Consider the following 18,433-nt stretch of genomic DNA (forward strand, 5'->3'; position numbering starts at 1 on the left):
CTGAAATTACATATCTTTATGTCAAATAAGGAAACTAATTAGCTGAAAACCTTTATTTGCCCACACATGTGTACACAAAATGTATGTATGTATACATATATATATACATATATTATATGTCTATATAATATACACACATTATATCTAATCTGTACATTATATATCTAATCTATAAATCTATGAAGGCGATGATTTGGAGGCATTCTAAGTACACCAATTGATTAATGGGAGCACTACTGAAATTCAAGATCCTAACTTCTCTTCCCATGCTATTCTTTTTCTAGTCGCACACTACGGATTAAAAAAGAATTTATGTTCACATGGCATCTGTCTTCAATAGGCATTTTTATGTGTCTGCCCTTGTGTAATCACAGCACTAACCTGCTTGATTAAAACACTATTGGGAAGGCTTTAGTATCCAAAACTCAGGTAATAATTGAGAAAGAGACAGACTCACACAGACGTCGATCCTTCTTTACTCCATGCGATGCATTCACAGAAGTTCAAACTCTCCTTGCTTATGGCCTCATCACATTTTATGAGCACTTATAGTCCTCCACCCAAACATGACTCACTTATTTATCGAATTTTGCCTCTTTACTATGTGCTCCATAAAGATATCCACTATGTAGGTATAAAATAAGTTATTACTACTACTACTTCTTTTTTTTTTTTTTAAATTAAATTTATTGGGGTGACAATTGTTAGTAAAATTACATAGATTTCAGGTGTACAATTCTGTATTACATCATCTATAAATCCCATTGTGTGTTCATCACCCAGAGTCAGTTCTTCCATCACCATATATTCGATCCCCTTACCCTCACCTCCCCCCTTACCCTCTGGCAACCACTAAACTATTGTCTGTGTCTATGAGTTTCTGTTTCTCATTTGTTTGTCTTGTTCTTTTGTTGTTTTTGGTTTATATACCACATATCAGTGAAATCACATGGTTCTCTGCTTTTTCTGTCTGACTTGTTTCGCTCAGCATTACTCTCTCAAGATCCATCCATGTTGTCACAAATGTTCCTATATCATCTTTTCTCACTGCAATAGTATTCCATTGTGTATATATACCACAACTTCTTTATCCATTCATCTATCGAAGGACATTTTGGTTGTTTCCATGTCTTGGCCAGTAAACAAAGCTGCAATGAACATTGGCACACGTGTCTTTATCTCTAAATGTTTTCAGAATTTTTGGGTAGATACCCAGGAGAGGGATTGCTCGGTCATATGGCTATTCTATTTGTAATTTCTTGAGGAACCTCCACACTGCCTTCCATAACGGCTGCACCAGTCTGCATTCCCACCAACAGTGTATGAGGGTTCCTTTTTCTCCACAGCCTCTCTAACATTTGTTACTATTTGTCTTGTTGTTGATAGCCATTCTGACTGGGGTGAGGTGATATCTCATTGTGGTTTTGATTTGCATTTCTCTGATGATTAGTGATGTTGAGCATTTTTTCATATGTCGATTGGCCATTTGTATGTCCTCTTTGGAGAAATGTCTCTTCAAGTCCTCTGCCCATTTTTCAATTGGGTTGTTTGTTTTTTTGTTGTGGAGTTGCATGAGTTCCTTGTATATTCTGGATACTAGCCCCTTATCGGAGGCACTGTTTGCAAAAATCTTCTCCCATTCAGTTGGTGGCCTCTTTATTTTGTCAATGGTTTCTTTTGCTGTGCAGAAGCTTTTAAGTTTCATATAGTCCCATTCGTTTATTTTAGCTTTTACTTCCATTGCCTTTGGAGTCAAGTTCATAAAATGCTCTTTGAACCCAAGGTCCATAAGTTTAGTACCTATGTTTTCTTCTATGCAGTTTATTGTGTCAGGTCTTATGCTTAAGTCTTTGATCCATTTTGAATTAACTTTGGTACATGGTGACAAATAGCAGTCCAGTTTCATTCTTTTGCACGTGGCTATCCAATTCTCCCAGCACCATTTATTGAAGAGGCTGTCTTTGCTCCATTGTATGTTTTAGCTTCTTTGTCAAAAATTATCTGTCCATATTTATGTGGTTTTATTTCTGGGTTCTCAATTCTATTCCATTGGTCTATGTGTCTGTTTTTCTGCCAATACCATGCTGTTTTGATTATTGTGGCCCTGTAGTACAAGCCAAAGTCAGGAAGTGTGATACCTCCATTATAGTTCTTTTTCTTAAGATTGCTTTGGCTATTCGGGGTCTTTTGTGGTTCCAAACAAATCTGATGATTTTTGTTCTATTTCTTTAAAATATGCCATTGGGATTTTGATGGGGATTGCATTGAATCTGTATATTGCTTTGGGTAATATAGCCATTTTAACTATGTTGATTCTTCCAATCCATGAGCACGGAATGTCTTTCCATTTCTTTGTGTCTTCTTCAATTTCTTTCAAAAATGTCTTATAGTTTTCAGCATATAGGTCTTTCACATCCTTGGTTAAGTTTATTCCTAGGTATTTTATTCTTTTTGCTGCAATTGCAAAAGGAATTGCTTTTGTATTTCTTTTTCTGAGATTTCATTGTTAGTATATAGGAAGGCAATGGACTTTTGTGCGTTGATTTTGTAGCCAGCAACTTTACTGTATTCGTTGATTGTTTCTAATAGCTTTTTGGTGGAGTCTTTAGGGTTTTCTATATATAGCATCATGTCATCTGCAAAGAGTGATAATTTAACTTCTTCATTCCCAATTTGGATGCCTTTTATTTCTTTCTCTTGCCTGATTGCTCTGGCAAGGACTTCCAACACTATGTTGAAAAGCAGAGGTGATAGGGGACATCCCTGTCGTGTTCCTGAACGTAGAGCAAAGGGCTTCAGTTTTTCTCCATTAATTATGAGATTAGCAGAGGGCTTGTCATATATGGCCTTTATTATGTTAAGGTATTTTCCTTCTATACCCATTTTATTAAGTGTTTTAATCATAAATGGATGTTGTATCTTGTCAAATGCTTTTTCTGCATCAATTGATATAATCATATGATTTTTGTCCTTTATTTTGTTTATGTGATGTATCACATTGATGGAATGTTGAACCATCCTTGTGCCCCGGATGAACCCCACTTGGTCGTGATGAATAATCTTTTTAATGCATTGTTGTATTCGATTTGCTAGAATTTTATTTAGGATTTTTGCATCGGTATTCATTAGAGATATTGGTCTGTAGTTTTTTTTTGTGCTGTCCTTACCAGGTTTTGGTATCAGGGTAATGTTGGCCTCATAAAATTAGTTAGGGAGTACTGTCTCTTCTTCAATTTTTTGGAAGAGTTTGTGCAGGATTGGTATTAGTTCCTCTTTAAAGGTTTGGTAGAATTCACTAGTGAAGCCTTCTGGTCCCGGACTTTTGCTTTTGGGAATGTTTTGGATGACTGATTCAATTTCGTTACTGGTGATCGGACTGTTTAGATTTTCCAGTTCTCATGGTTCAGCCTTGGTAGGCTATATGTTTCTAAGAACTTGTCCATTTCTTCTAGGTTGTTGAATTTAGTGGCATATAGTCCTTCATAGTATTCTTGGATGATCCTTTGTATTTCTGTGATGTCCGTGATAACTTCCCCTTTTACGTTTCTGATTTTGTTAATCAGTGTCTTCTCTCTTCTTATCTTAGTAAGTCTAGCCAAAGGTTTGTCAATTTCGATAATCTTCTCAAAGAACCAGCTCTTTGTCACATTAATTTTTTCTATTGTCTTTTTGTTCTCTATTTCATTTAGGTCTGCTCTAATTTTTATTATTTCCTTTCTTCTGCTGAACTTGGGTTTTACTTTTTCTTCTTTTTCTAGTTCTTTAAGGTGTAACATGAGGTTATTTATTTGGGAGTTTTCTTGTTTCTTGAGATAGGCCTGTAATGAGATAAATTTCCCTCTTAAAACTGCTTTCGCTGTATCCCAAAAATTTTGGTAGGATGTATTTTCATTGTCATTTGTTTCTATATATCTTTTGATCTCTCCTCTAATTTCTTCTTTGACCCATTCCTTCTTTAAAAGTATGTTGTTTAATATCCATGTATTTGTGTTTTTTCCCGCTTTCTTTTTACAGTTGATATCCAATTTCAAAGCCTTGTGATCAGAGAATATGCATGGTATGATTTCAATCTTCTTAAATTTGTTGAGACTGATTTTATGTCCCAATATATGGTCTATTCTTGAGAATGTTCCATGTACACTAGAAAAGAATGTATAGTCTGATGTTTTAGGATGAAGTGCTCTATAAATGTCAATTATGTCTATTTCATCTAATGTGTCATTTAGGGCTACTATTTCGTTATTTATTTTCTGTTTGGATGATCTATCCATAGCTGTCAATGATGTATTTAAGTCCCCCAGTATAATTGTGTTTTGGTCAACTTCTCCCTTTAGTTCTGTTAGTAGTTGCTTGGTGTATTTCGGTGCTCCCTGATTGGGGGCATAAATATTGATGACTGTTATGTCTTCTTGTTGTACAGTCCCCTTCACCATTATGAAATGTCCATCTTTGTCTCTTGTTATCTTTTTCACCTTGAAGTCTGTTTCATCTGATATCATTATGGCTACACCTGATTTTCTCTGGGTACCATTTGCTTGGAGTGTCAATTTCCACCCTTTCACTTTGAGTCTATGCTTGTCCTTGTAGCTGAGATGTGTCTCTTGGAGACAGCATATGGTTGGGTTTAGTTTTTGATCCAATCTGCTACTCTGTGCCTTTTTATTGGTGAGTTCAGTCCATTTACATTTAGGGTGATTATTGATATGTGAGGATTTCCTGTCATTCTATCTTTAGTTTTCTGGTAAGGCTGTGTCTCCATTGTTTCTTTGCCTTTTGTTGTTGTCTATTATTTCTGTGTGGTGGTATTCTATGATGTTTCCTCTGTTTCTTCTTTTATTTCAGTATATATTTCAATTCTGGATTTATTTTGAGTGGTTACCCTTAAGTTTATGTAAAAGAAAGTTTGATATTTAGAGTATTCCATTTTCTTCAGCACGCTTACTTTCTCCATTCCCATATTCCGTTCAGGCCTTTACTCTCCCCTTTTTGAGTTTTGGTTGCCACAAATTGTCCCTGTTGATGGTGGTCGAATAGCCTCCTTTAGTATTTCTTGTAGTGCAGGTCGATTAGAAAATTCCCTCAGCTTCTGTATGTCTGGAAAGGTCTTTATTCCTCCTTCATATCTAAAGGATATCTTTGCTGGATATATTATTCTTGGCTCATGATTTCTCTCTTTCAATAGTTTGAATATTTGGTTCCACTCCTCCTGGCTTGTAGAGTTTCTGCTGAAAAATCTGATGATAATCTAATGGGCTTTCCTTTGTAAGTTACCGCCTTCTTTTCCCTGGCTGCCTTGAGGATTCTTTCTTTGTCGTTGATTTTAGACAGCTTCAATACAATGTGCCTTGGAGAAGGCCTGTTGGGATTGAGGTAACTAGGTGTTCTATTTGCTTCTTGGATTCGAGGGTCCAGTTCTGTCCACAAATTTGGGAAGTTCTCATCGACAATTTGTTTGAATATATTCTCTGTTCCCTTCTCCTTCTGGTATGCCCATTATTCTTATATTGCTCTTTCTGATGGAGTCAGAAAGTTCTTGTAGAGTTCTTTCATTTCTTTTAAGTCTCAAGTCTCTTTCTTCTTCTATCTGTGTCATTTCCAGGTTTCTATCTTCGATGTCACTGATTCTTTCCTCCATCTGGTCAACTCTACTACCTAAGCTGGTTATTTCATTCTTAATTTCTTCTATTGAGTTCTTAATCTCCAGAAATTCTATTTGGTTCTTTTTAAGATTTCAATCTCTTTCGTAAAATGCTCATGCTGTTCTTTGATTGAGTTTCTGAGTTCATTTAACTGCCTATCTGTGTTTTCTTGTATCTCGCTGAGTTTTTTCAGAACTGCAATCTTGAATTCTCTGTCATTTAAGTCACATATTTCTGTATCTTTAAGTGCCTTCTCTGGAGATTTTTCACTTTCTTTCTGAGCTATCTTGTTGCCTTGGTTATTCATGGCGATTACTGGTTTACTATTTCTCTTCCTAGACATCTACAGGAGTGACTTCTGCAACAGGTTGATAGAAAGCGGTCTTTCTTTTGTTTGCCAGTACTTGTTGGTAGAATGTTTTATTATTTCTCCAACTGCAACTTATTTTTCTTCTCCCACACGGTAGTGCTGTTTTTTCTGCACTATTCCAACTTCTCACACAATGGGGGGATTCCCTGGGAGACAGACTTCTCCTGTGTTAATAGTTCACCTGGGTCACAGGGTGCAGTGTCCGTGTGGGTATGCGGAGAGCTTTTGAAGTTCCAAAGCTCTTCCGGCTCCTGATTCAGAGCCCATATATTTCAGCAGTTCTGTTTACTCCTGCAGGGATCCGCCCAGATAGGTGGGGTCAGGGGCGGGGTGAGTTGTGAGAGGTGGCCCAGAGCAATGGCGGCGACCACCACCACAGCCGGTCCTGCTTCCACAGCTCTCTTCCCTTTGCCGGAACTAGTTGGGCTGTGAATTTGTGTCTGCGGTACACAGTTCTCAAAATAGCAAATTTTCTGTTGTTTTGATCTGACACTGCTACTGTTTCGCTTTTAGCACCGGGCAGGTGGGGGCGGGGCGAGCTCTGGGAGGGGAGGGAGGGGGCGGCTGGTCTCAGTGCCTAAGGTTCCGTTCTCTGCTCGGCAGTGCGGGCTTAAACCACCGTTTTCAGCCTTTTTCCCTCAGTCTTTTCTCCGAGGTCTCTGCCGTGAGCGTTGGGTTCAGCCATGTTATATGCTGTCCCCTCAGCCCCGTGGGCCACAAGCGGAGCCCTAGCAGTCCGAGTTCTTCCCTCTCCCGCAGCTGCGGTAGTTCCGGGAAGCAGCGAGCTCGGTGCACTGAGCGAGGTCTGCATCCTGCGCTTCTCCCTTTCCTCCTCCTCCCTCCACTCGCGCGAATCTCCCACCTGTAGGTGATTTCAGTCGGTAGTGGGCCTCTTCGTCTTGCCTGTCTGCTGTGCAGGGAGTCCTTTGTGGAGTTTTTGTTGTTCGATTCTTTGTAGATTCCAGGGGAGCTTTACAGAGGCTCACCTCACGCCGCCATTTTTCCGGAACTCCCCCTACTACTTCTAATAATAACAATTATGAATTATTACAAAGGAGACATGTCTTACTGTTAACATCATTTGGTATGAATTCTCATAATTAGACATAATAATAACTAGCATTTTAATGATACTATCAAATTCAAAAAGCTTAACTTTACAAGTAGATAAATATTTATTTATTGAGCTTAGGCTATCAGAAAAGGAAACTAAAATCGTCCTGTTATTTTGTGTGATCTCACTGGTAGATTCCTTACAAATTGTGATGGTGATCGGTGGTGAATTGGTATCTATCACCTAATAACATTCCTGTGAATTACGCAACCTATACTATTTTACAGATATGATTACCAAGATCAAGAGTATTTCACGACAGCAAGCATATGGTTGAGCTTAGCTTAAAATTGTGGTCATCTGACACCAGCCCCATGTACCTTATGTACCCTGTTGGTACTGTATGTCATATTTTAATTTAAACAAGAAAACTGAGCACGGAGACTGATGACATAAGTGTATTTTTATAGTAACTTTATCAATGACTGCTCAAACAGCACTTGAGAGTTTAGTGATGCCTTAATAATAGATCACCTAAAGAAAGGTGGCTCGAAAAGCTTGCAAATCACCAGAAAGCATTCTTAGCACAAGCGTTGAATTCAATATTTTATTCCAGTTAAGTCAGAAATGTTAGGATCATTGATATGATGAAATCATATTAGTTGATGACATGTCTTAAGTCCAATTAAACAGAAAATGAAAAATACCAGAGGAGGCTTCGCATAGAAGGAGCATGTGTAGGCAACAGGGTCAGCCAGATTCTCACTGCACCCCCAGCTATGCTGCTTTCTTGTAGGGCAACTTTCAGGTGCTTACCCAATCTGAGTCTCAGTTTTCTCTCCTGTAGAATGGGCATAATAATACTTATAATGATATTTGTGATGACAACTGGTGATACTATAATGGGTCCAGAACAATTTCTAGCATATTTAGTAGCTGAATAAATCACAGCTGTGGTTTTTATGATTATTAATATTAGTGTGTCTATATTATAATTGAGTATACAATTAAATAAAGATAAAAGATGGTTTATTAGAATCACTTCCTCCCCTTTTAGCACTAATGAGTTCTTGTTATTACAGGGAGAGAGCAGTATTGTTGGTTAAAAGGAAGCACTTCATTCTTTTTAAAAAGCCAATTAAAAATGAATTTATACAAGTTATAACAAAAGAATAGGTTAGCTAGAGACAAAAATCCTTATGTAAAAAGAAGTGCCTGGCAAATGGTTTAGAATGTCAAATCTCTGTGCTCCTTGTTTCATTTCTTTGCACCTCAGTTTCTAATCTCTGTCCTGCACAATTCTATATTCTGGGGTTTTTCGAAATGCCCTAGAGAGAATCATCATCACTATCTCACAATCTGGAAGGGGAGAAAAATAAACCAGTCTTTCTATACCTTGACTCGAGTGATCTCTCAAGGGTAGAGCATGTATAAGTGCTGTCTGGGAGCCTGGAGGAGAGGAGACTAGTTCTGCTTCTGGGTTAGGAGGGTTCTCAGCTGGTTCTTGTTGGGGCTTGAAAAGGCAGCTGCTGAAGAAGCCTGGTGCCAAATTAGTCCTTAGAGTGATACAAAAGGCAAAGGATAATGTCTTATGCCTTGATAGGAGTAGAAATGATGTATGTAGTTTTCTGCAGCACTGCACCAAAATATCATTCTCAAAATCCTCTCCTATACTTGTAAATAGGGTAATAAACATATTGATGATAAGCATATTAGCTACTACATATATTGCAGCATATAATGTCTAGAACATAACAATATATATTTTTTTATTTGCAGCAAAACCAAGGCAAATGCCCAGCCCAGAATTGTTCAGTGGAAGCTCCTGCTTGGATGCCAGTCCACCACTGTACTGTAAGTTTGGTTATTTGATTGTTCCAAGATTGGCCAGATTGAAGAAAAATTATTTTTATATTTTGGAACAACCTTAGGGGAATGGGCTAGAATGCGCTCTGAAATTCTAGAGCACAGCAAACCTTTTGAAAGGAGAAAGAATGTCTTTTCGGAAAGCTCTGCTTTATACGAATACCTGTGATTGGGGATTCCATGCATTTTTTTTGGTGTCGGGATAACGTGCGAAGGATTTATCTTAATGGATTATCAATGATTTAAATTTGGACAGTCATTGAAATGAATATATGTGTACATATATTTTTCTCAATACTTACATATTCAGTAATACTTGATTTTAGAGACCTTAGGGAAGGATGCTTTCTCATCTGTCATTACTATGTTGACTGTTTAATGGTGATGAATACACAGATTTACAATTTTCAAATCTTCCTGGTATATAATATAACAGTCTCTGCATTTGTATGAAATCTTCCATCAAAGGATTTTCAAGTGCCTTAGAAACAATCAGGTATTATATCATTATTTCTGTGTTACAAATGGGAGACTTAAATGCAAAGGAAGTAAGAATAGTGAATCAATTATAAAGCTGGAAATAGATCCCAGACACGCTAAATCTCCTTTCATGAACTCATTCTACTTCACTATGCTTGTAAGTAAGTGAAGAAAGTGGCTGATTTGTATGATACGCCCTTGTACATACATTTCCTGATAGAAATGACAATGGTTCCTCTGGGAACTGTGTAAAGTATAACTGACAGTTTGCTGTCATGAAATAATTTTTGTGTGATGGGGGCAAGAAGTTCAAAAGTTACTTTTGGGGCATTCCCCTCATTAGGCCTACCTTGCAGACAATGTAAAGTGATATGAGGAGCTTCTTAAATGTCCTCGTCTGTTTTTGAGGGACAAGCTGCTGAAAGGTTCAGGTGGGATATCATAGTATAACGTATGACTGTCACAAGGCGATAGGCCTGGGGGAGCCTACCTTTCACTCATATTGTGTAAAGGAATGAAACCTCTTTCCTTGTGTTTTGTTTGCCTATGGAAGGGAGAGAAGGAGGGATCACCTTTACTGAAGGAGAGACGATGAGGTTGAATTTCAGGTATTCCTACAGTGAGCAGGCTGCCCAGACTTGCCAGAGACTTGGAGAGTAAAAATGTCACCCTTTTGTGAACAGATGGTCCTAGGGGACTGCATGCTTTGGAACTCTGCTGATGCCAGAGAAAGTATGAGCTTTAACAATTCTATTTCTTCATCAATCATTCAGTTTATTGTGTCCCTGATATTATCTCATAACTGCTGATTTATATGTCTGTTTATCCCAAGAAACCACGTGCTCTTCAGGGTCCTCGTATACCTACATGTCCCTGGTACCTGGTAGGAGCTTTGTGAGTGCAGATTCAGTGAAAGACTCTTCAATCTGTTGATTTCCTTTTTAGTAAGTTTTAGTAAATTACAACTCTCATTTCTTGATGAAGAGGAATGATTATACTATTTTATCTTTTTAGGTGAATGGTTTCCATTTTTCAATTTCAAGCGTCCCTTTATACGTTGTTCTTGACAGAGTACCACTGAATATGTGTTTTGAGGAATTTTGTTTTCAAACTAGACAAAATTTAATAATTCATTTCAGCTGTGTCAGGTACTATGCCAACTGCTCAATATACACAGATAAATAAGATACTGTTCCCATTTTATCAAACACGTCCATGTATAACACCAATGCAAATATCTTAGTAGCTGATCCTCTGCTGCACTAATTTTGGCCCCAAATAAAAGAAATTGGACTTTTCAGTTATTATCCAGTCTTATTGCAAGTAAATCTCATTGTTAGAATTTTGTCTTTTGAATTAGTGAAAGGAATTCTTATTTCTTTGGAGATGGACCCCTTAGGATGGGAAAATCCCAGACTAGGTCTTCCTGTCGTGGAACATTAAGGAATCGATAGATGACTACATCTAAGACCTTTCCTGAAGATCACAAGTCAGAAATGCCAGTAATAAAGTCCAATTCTCAATTGTGTGGTCTGGTGAGAGCATCAGAAAGGGAGATGTTTCTTCTTGCTCCTGCCATAGAATTGGGAGCTGCTGGTTTCATGGATTTCCTTTGCCATTTACTTAAAAGAATTTAATTACATCTCCCAGTGGGACAGACACTTTCTGGAGTTGCCCAACCCATGATTCTGCTTTCTCTGTGCGTAACTCTGAGATAGGCTCTCAGAAACCCCCAGGTAGGCTTCCAGGGGCCGTGCGGAGGTTATGTGAGTCTGCCTCTGACCATGACTGATTGATCCAGGGGTAGATAATCTGGTACCAGCTGGCAAGTTGGATCCTTTCTCTTGGGAAATTTGTACTAGAGAGAGACCAACTGTAGTCATCAGTATTGAATTATTGGAAATAATCCTGTGAACCTCAGTTGCTGAGATCCCTGGGGCTGCCCTATATCTACCCTTCTGAGCTTTTGCTTATTCAAATCTCTCTGTGTTTTTTTTTCAAATGGTCACAGTAACCTGCTGATAATCAATATTACTTTTTCTCAAGTTACCCAGATTTTTAAAATTTTGTTTGTTTGAGGGAGTTAAATATTCTTTGATTTATTTGCAACCAAACAGAGAAGAAAAACCTCTTAACTAATATTCCTAGTCAGCAACATTTATGAAGCACCCACTAGAGCTACTGTAATTAATACTACTTGTCTCACACAGAAAAAAGCATCTGGAACACTGGGATTTTGATATTATAATTTATAATAGTGTATTTATTCCAAATATTGAGTACATACAATGCTTAGCTACATAAAAAAACAAAAAGCAAATAATAATTTGATAATGAGTTCATCCACATTATAGAATGAAAATATGGGGCTGGCTGGTTAGCACAGTTGGTTAGAGCGTGGTGCTCTTAACACCAAGGTTGCTGGTTTGATCCCCACATGGGCCACTGTGAGCTGCACTCTCCACAACTAGATTGAAACAACTACTTGACTTGGAGCTGATGGGTCCTGGAAAAAGACACCTAAAAAAAAAAAAAGAATAAGAAAAATATGCATAGTTAGCCTAAGCATATTTATGTAATAAAAAGCAACATAAGATATATAAAGTTGTTCTAGTATTCATTTCCATTTTCTTATTTTTCACCCAGTAGAGACTATCTTAGCCTCATGTGTTTAAGAGAATATCTTGTCTGTCTCAAATTTTTTAGGTTATAAATAAATTAATACATACTTACATTCATAATAAATGAATAGTCTTTGTTACCTTTGCTCATTTTTCAAGATCAGTTGATTCTTTCCTAACTTCTTCTCCCCAGTGCCCTATTCTTGTTCCTTGGTGTTATGTTCTGGAATAATTGTATCCTTATAATTGGGCTTTATACTTTTTCAAAAAAGTCTTGGTCTTTGTGCGTGCATTTGCCCCAGGTTTATTGTAAGTGCAGAGATTTTATCATTGGTTTTCCTGAGAAGGCTTCTCTCTCCAAATCGCATTGCCAGTGCCTGTCACCAGTTACATATTGCTTTGAAAATGGCTTCTATTACTATTTGCTCAGTGTCCTCTCGGATGCTTTTTTTTTTTTAACACTCCATGCATCTATACTAATGGGACCAAGAGATATTTTTAAAAGACTTTTCCTTTTAGCCAGAACTATAATATACAGATTGAGGTTCAAACTAAATAGAAATTTTACCCCTAGTAATTATACAGAAACATAGGCATAGTTATGCTTTCTGAATAGCTATATATGAAATACTTTCCCTCGTGAGAAGTGGGACAGTTTTATTGTTTATTGATCTCTCCTTGTATGGCTACATTAAGCATTAGAATGATACCATCCCTCCCCTCTACACTTTAAATTTAATAGGGTTGTATGCATCATTGGTTTGTACGATCATGAATATGAACACAGTGGTTACCCGAGCCCTTGTCACTTGTAAACAAATGAGAAGAGACCCGCAGGTTCTGGGACTCAAGTGAAGACAGGCAGTGCTCTGAATCCAGAGTTAATTGGGCTAAGAAGTAGTTCTTGGCACTTGGAAATAAAACAAAAACAAACAACACTTAGACTTGACAAACTGAAGGAGGTTTGGGTGGCTGTTGCATTTTAGGACGTCTCTGGACCACTCAGTATGGCTACGGCCTATGCATGGATTTGATCATTTTGAGGAATGTCCCCAAACACAATCTTTAGTTACTGGGCAGTAGTTAGCAATGGCTGCAATGTGTGATTTTATTGATTAGATATATGATATATAAATATAATTTGATATATACATATAATTTGTCTAGAATAAATTGCTTCGTTTCCCAGCATGTTTGCACACCCCTTAGTTGCTAGAAAATTTTTAAAAAATCATGCTATGAGAAGAGTTTCTAGAAGCTAAGTTGAAAATAAAGTTCCTGCTCTTAAGAAATTTGTCATGGATATTTTTGTATGTATATCTCTGTTGCTACAGAATAGTCACCCATAAATATATATGTGAAATATTTTTAAAAACCATGTAAGCATTTGCAAAATAGAACACTGTACTCTGAATGCATCAATTCTCATTTACTCATTCAAAAAACATTTACTGAGCACATTTTATACGTTGTAAGTGATACTTGGATTGCTCAAAGTATAGTAGGAAATAATACATGTAAATAATCATTATACTGGGTAATCTATGCAGTAATAGTGGTTTGTACAAACACCTATACATATTCAGAATGTAGAGTTGTCTTAAGATGGATTTTGGAAGACTAAAGATGCAATATCTGGTAATAATTAAGTATATAAGCTTTAGATTGAATAAGATTTGTGTTAACATATGAGCTCTGTCACTTTCTAGCTGTATGAACTTGCACAGTTTACTTAATGTCTCTGAGTTTATGCATGCAACAGGATTTTTTTTTTCTTTTTGAAATTTACGTGAGATAATTCATAGCAAGTGTTAACATAGTACCTGGACATAGTAATTGCCTGATAAAAGTTAGAGGAAATAAAGAAAAAAGATAGGCCATTCCAGAAGGAAGTGGATAAGGCAGGATGAATTGGTGAGTGACGGCATAAACAAATGCAATAACTTGTCATTAATTTAGGGCAATTTATTTAGTAGAGCCTTTTCTTTAGAAAGGGATTCGGGCGAGGATAGGGAAGGGTTCTAAGAGTTAATATACAACTCTTTAAGACTTCGAAAGCAGAGTTACTGAAACTCTTGAAAGGAAAGATTTTGTTCTCTGTCAGGCAGGAAGGAACTGAAGGTGATATAAGGACGTCATATTAACAAGATATTTGTATTCTGTGTAACATAAGGCCATTTTCAAGGAATGGGCGTGGGTGCACCTTTTAATTCAAAAAACATTTTAATATTTTCCCACTGTGTCTCTCTAGATTATGAAAGTAATTTTTCTTTTTTATGGGAAATCAATAAAAACAGACGTTCCTTAAAGAAACCAGGAGAGATGTATTTTTAAAGTGTTAATTGCTTCAGCATGTTCTCCCAGACCTCCTCACATTACCCACAATCGGGGCCATTTACTGTAATTGAAACCAGTTAATACAATGTACATAAGCTATTCTATTAATATAATAGTCCTAAGGTTTTTTGTTTTTTGTATTTCCTCCTTTTTTGGTAGCTCCTCCCCCACTTTTCTTCCCTCTACATTTCATTCTGTGACCTCATTTTGTATATAGCCCACATAAATACCAAGACCATGGCACCAGAAACATCTAACCCAGTCATAAAATAAGTAATGTGTCTTGTCTGCTTTTTGGGTGTTTCCTACCTTCCTGTGAACATAACACCCACTGGGCGAACTCTGCTGCTGGGAAATTAATTACACCCAGGGTGGCTTTGATGGGTATTATCTTTCTAAAGACTGGGTGCAATTTTTATTTTTTAGGGCAATATTTTCATACCATCAGCAGTCCCATTATAGAATGAAAAGTCAGGACATTATCAGATGATGACAGTTTCAGGGAAATTGTGGAAAATTGCAGAGTACGGGGCCTTCACTTGGTCTGCCCTTGGATTAGAGTGCATCCGGCCATCTGGGTGGTGGCAAAGAATGGGTTAGAAAAGAATCCATAAGGGAAATTACATCTCAGAAAAATCACAAAGCACTTTAAGAAATGTAGGCATTGGAATGGCTCAGATTCCAATTTTCCCGTAGTCCAGGGCCTTAAATCAAGGAAAGTCTGAGAAAGATTAGATCGAGAAAATGGACACATTCCTGTTTTTCCTCTCTTCTGGCTCTTAGGTACTGTGAACTTATACCAGTTTCCTCTCTAGGTTTGAAAGAGTCTGCCGGGAACTGCGGTACTCTTGTCAAATAATATTGTTCCACTGGTCTTTGAAACATGCCCAGAAAGGGAACCTGCAGTATTTATTGGGGAAGGCGGTAATTGGTTTATGTAAGACATGAAGGGACATTCCTAGCGAGCACACATAAAAACTACACAGAGTAGAGAGCAGTACCCAGCATGCCTTGGGCAAAGAGGTGAAGGTTGCCAGATCTGAGGCTGCTGGCAAGATCTGGAAAGCTAAATGGAGAAATGGTAGGTAACCACCTGGCACCTGGGAGCAAAAGACAGGCTCACAGTAAAAGTGAAGTCAGTAAAGTTCATGTTCAGTGTCCCCAGCTTCCTTGTACTATACCTTTTAATATTTCCCTAGAATTCTCTCTTTACCTAGCTCGATGTTTTGGGCCTCAGAATTCACCTACCTCTTCCTTTTATTTTTATTTTTTATTTTTTTCTGCTGTGCAGCCAAAGATCTGATAGAACACAGAATTAATGTAAATCTTTGTGATTCTCTCTATGAGTAGTTGGGATGTTTTTTGTTTTTTGTTTTTTGGTTGTTGTTTTCCATCAGTGTTCTTTATTATTTTTTCCATACCTTTACTGGGATATAATTCACACACTATACAATTCACCCATTTAAAGTACACAATTCAATGATTTTTTATTATATTTCCAGAACTGTGCCACTATCACTACTATCAATTTTAGAACAATTTCATGACCTTATAAAACAAAAACAAACCATGCCCATTAGGAGTCACTCCCCATTCCCCTTCCCTCCAGCCCCTAAGTCATTAATTTACTTTCCATTGTTAGGGATTTGCTTATTCTAAACATTTTCTATCAATGGAATCATATAATACGTGGGCTTTTGTGACTGGCTTCTTTCACTTAGCATAATGTTTTCAAGATTGATCCATGTTGTAGCGTGCATCCATTCATCAGTACTTTCTCTTAACAAATAATAATCTATTGTATGGATATACCACATTTTGTTTATCCATTCATCAGTTGATAGAAATTTTCATTTTCCCTTTTTCGATATGAATAATGCTACTATGAATATCTGTGTGCAAGTTACTGTGTGGACATACGTTTTTCATTCTCTTTGCTATATACTGACTAGCGGAATTGCTGGCTTGTATGGTAACTACTCATACATTTAACTTTTTGAGGAGCTGCCAGACTGTTGTAGAACAGTTGCACTATTTTGCATTCCCACCAGCAATGTAGGAGGGTTTTAACTTCTCCACATTGTTATCAACATTTGTTTTTTATTTATCTTTTTATTATAGTCATCTTCATCGGTATGAAATGGTATCTCATTGTGGTTTTTATTTGCATTTCCTTAATGATTAGTGATGGTGAACATGTTTTCATGTACTTATTGTCTATTTATTTGTCTTTGGAGAAATGTCTATTCAGATCCTTTACCTATTTTTAATTTGGGGGGAGAAGGTCTTTTAATTTTTGAGTTATATGGTTTTTTATATTTTCTTGATATGAATCTCTTATTAGATAAATGATCTGAAAATATTTTGTACCATTCTGTGGATTGTTTTTTCATTTTTGATAATGTCATTTGAAGCACAGATATTTTATATTTTGATTAAGTCCAATTCATTTTTTTTCTCTTGTGTTTTTGGTATCATATCTAAGAATGTAAGAGTTTATTTATGGATTTCCAATTCTATTCCATTGATGTCTGTGACTATTCTATGCCAGTAACACACTGTGTGGATTACTGTAGCTTTATAGTAAGTTCAAGAAGCATGCATACTCAACTCTTTTCCTTTTGAAGAATGTTTTGGCTATTCTGGGTCCCTTGCATATTTAAATGAATTTTAGGATTAGATTGTCAGTTTCCACACACACACACATACACACACACACAAAATCCAGCTGGGTTTTTGAGAGAGATTGCATTGAATCTGTAGATCAACTTGGAGAATATTGCCATTTTAACAATGCTAAATCTTCTAATCCCATGAATGTCTTTCCATTTATTTAGGTCTTCTTTAATTTCTTTTGACAATATTTTATTTTCAGAGTACAAGTTTTGCATTACTTTTGTTAAATTTATTCCCAAGCATTTTATTTTTTGATGCTATTGTAAATTGGATTGTTTTCTTAGTTTCATTTTTTAATTGGTCATTGATAGTGTATGGAAATAGAGCTAATTTTTGTTTATTGACTTTGTATCCTGCAACCTTGCTGAACCTATGAGTTCTTAGAGCTTTTGAGTGAATTCCTTAGGATTTTCTACAAATCAGCTCATTCCATTTGCAAAAAGAGAGTTTTAATTCTTCCTTTCCAAATCTGGATGACTTTTATTTCTTTTTCTTGCCCAATTGCTTTGGCTAGAATATTTACTACAATATTGAATAGAATTGTCAAGAGCAGACATTCTGGTCTTGTTCTTGATTTTAGGGGAAAATATTCCATGTCTCATTATTAAATATGATAGCTGTGAGGTGTTTTGTTGTTGTTGTTGTTTGTTTGTTTTTAAAATAAATTTCTTTTATCAAATTGAGGGAATTTCCTTCTATTCCTATGTTTGTTGAGTGTTTTTATCATGAATGGTGGATTTTTGTCTGTTTGTTTATGTATTTATTTGTTTTGATATTTGTTTTTAAAACCTAAACTTTTCATCTGCTAAAAGAATACGTGAACTTCTACTGCGAAAACTAAGCAGAACTTTTCTAGGATTCCTGAAAGCATAATCTACCTACTCGTAATCCATGTCTTACTTTGCCAAAGGATAGCTCTTACCCTGTTTGACAGATAAGAAAACTGAATGTTAGAGAAGTGACTTTTTTTTTTTTTTCCATCAGACAACCAGCATATAGGGGAGCCAGATGAGTCCTTTGGGTATCCAATCTGGTCCTGTTTCTAATATTATTACTGTCTCTCCTGAGCAAATTGATGCTTTTGAGTTTATAATGGAAAATAGTGATTTCAGAAGAGGTGGGTTTTTCAGTAGCTGTGCCTTGTGTCATAGAAGTTGCCACCTGGATTCTATGCATTGCAATAGTTGCATAGTCGGACAGCCATCTTGGCTGCTGTCCATTTGAAGGTATTCTTTCACAGCACTGTCAGGATTTCTAATGTTATTTATTTGGAAAAGAAGGCCATGTGTATAACCACAATGTAGAGAGAGTTATAAACTTAACTGTTTAGAAATTTAGTTATGTCCTTTACTCAGAGTTAAATAGATTTTAACAATGGGTTTTGTTTAAG

The 18,433-nt window shown here is 36.7% G+C and overlaps 1 protein-coding gene across 6 annotated transcripts in view; it reads left to right on the forward strand.

Moving 5' to 3' along the window:
- DLG2 (discs large MAGUK scaffold protein 2) overlaps window positions 1–18,433 on the forward strand; it is a 1,902,684-nt gene that overhangs the window by 400,791 nt on the left and 1,483,460 nt on the right. For all 6 annotated transcript variants that reach the window (XM_074335659.1, XM_074335660.1, XM_074335661.1 and 3 more), the window contains one exon: window positions 8,843–8,917. In XM_074335659.1, coding sequence (XP_074191760.1) covers window positions 8,843–8,917 — 75 coding nt within the window. The remainder of the gene's footprint in view (window positions 1–8,842; window positions 8,918–18,433) is intronic.

This window comes from Rhinolophus sinicus, linkage group LG06, assembly GCF_036562045.2.
Source record: "Rhinolophus sinicus isolate RSC01 linkage group LG06, ASM3656204v1, whole genome shotgun sequence".
Classification (NCBI taxonomy): Eukaryota; Metazoa; Chordata; class Mammalia; order Chiroptera; family Rhinolophidae; genus Rhinolophus; species Rhinolophus sinicus.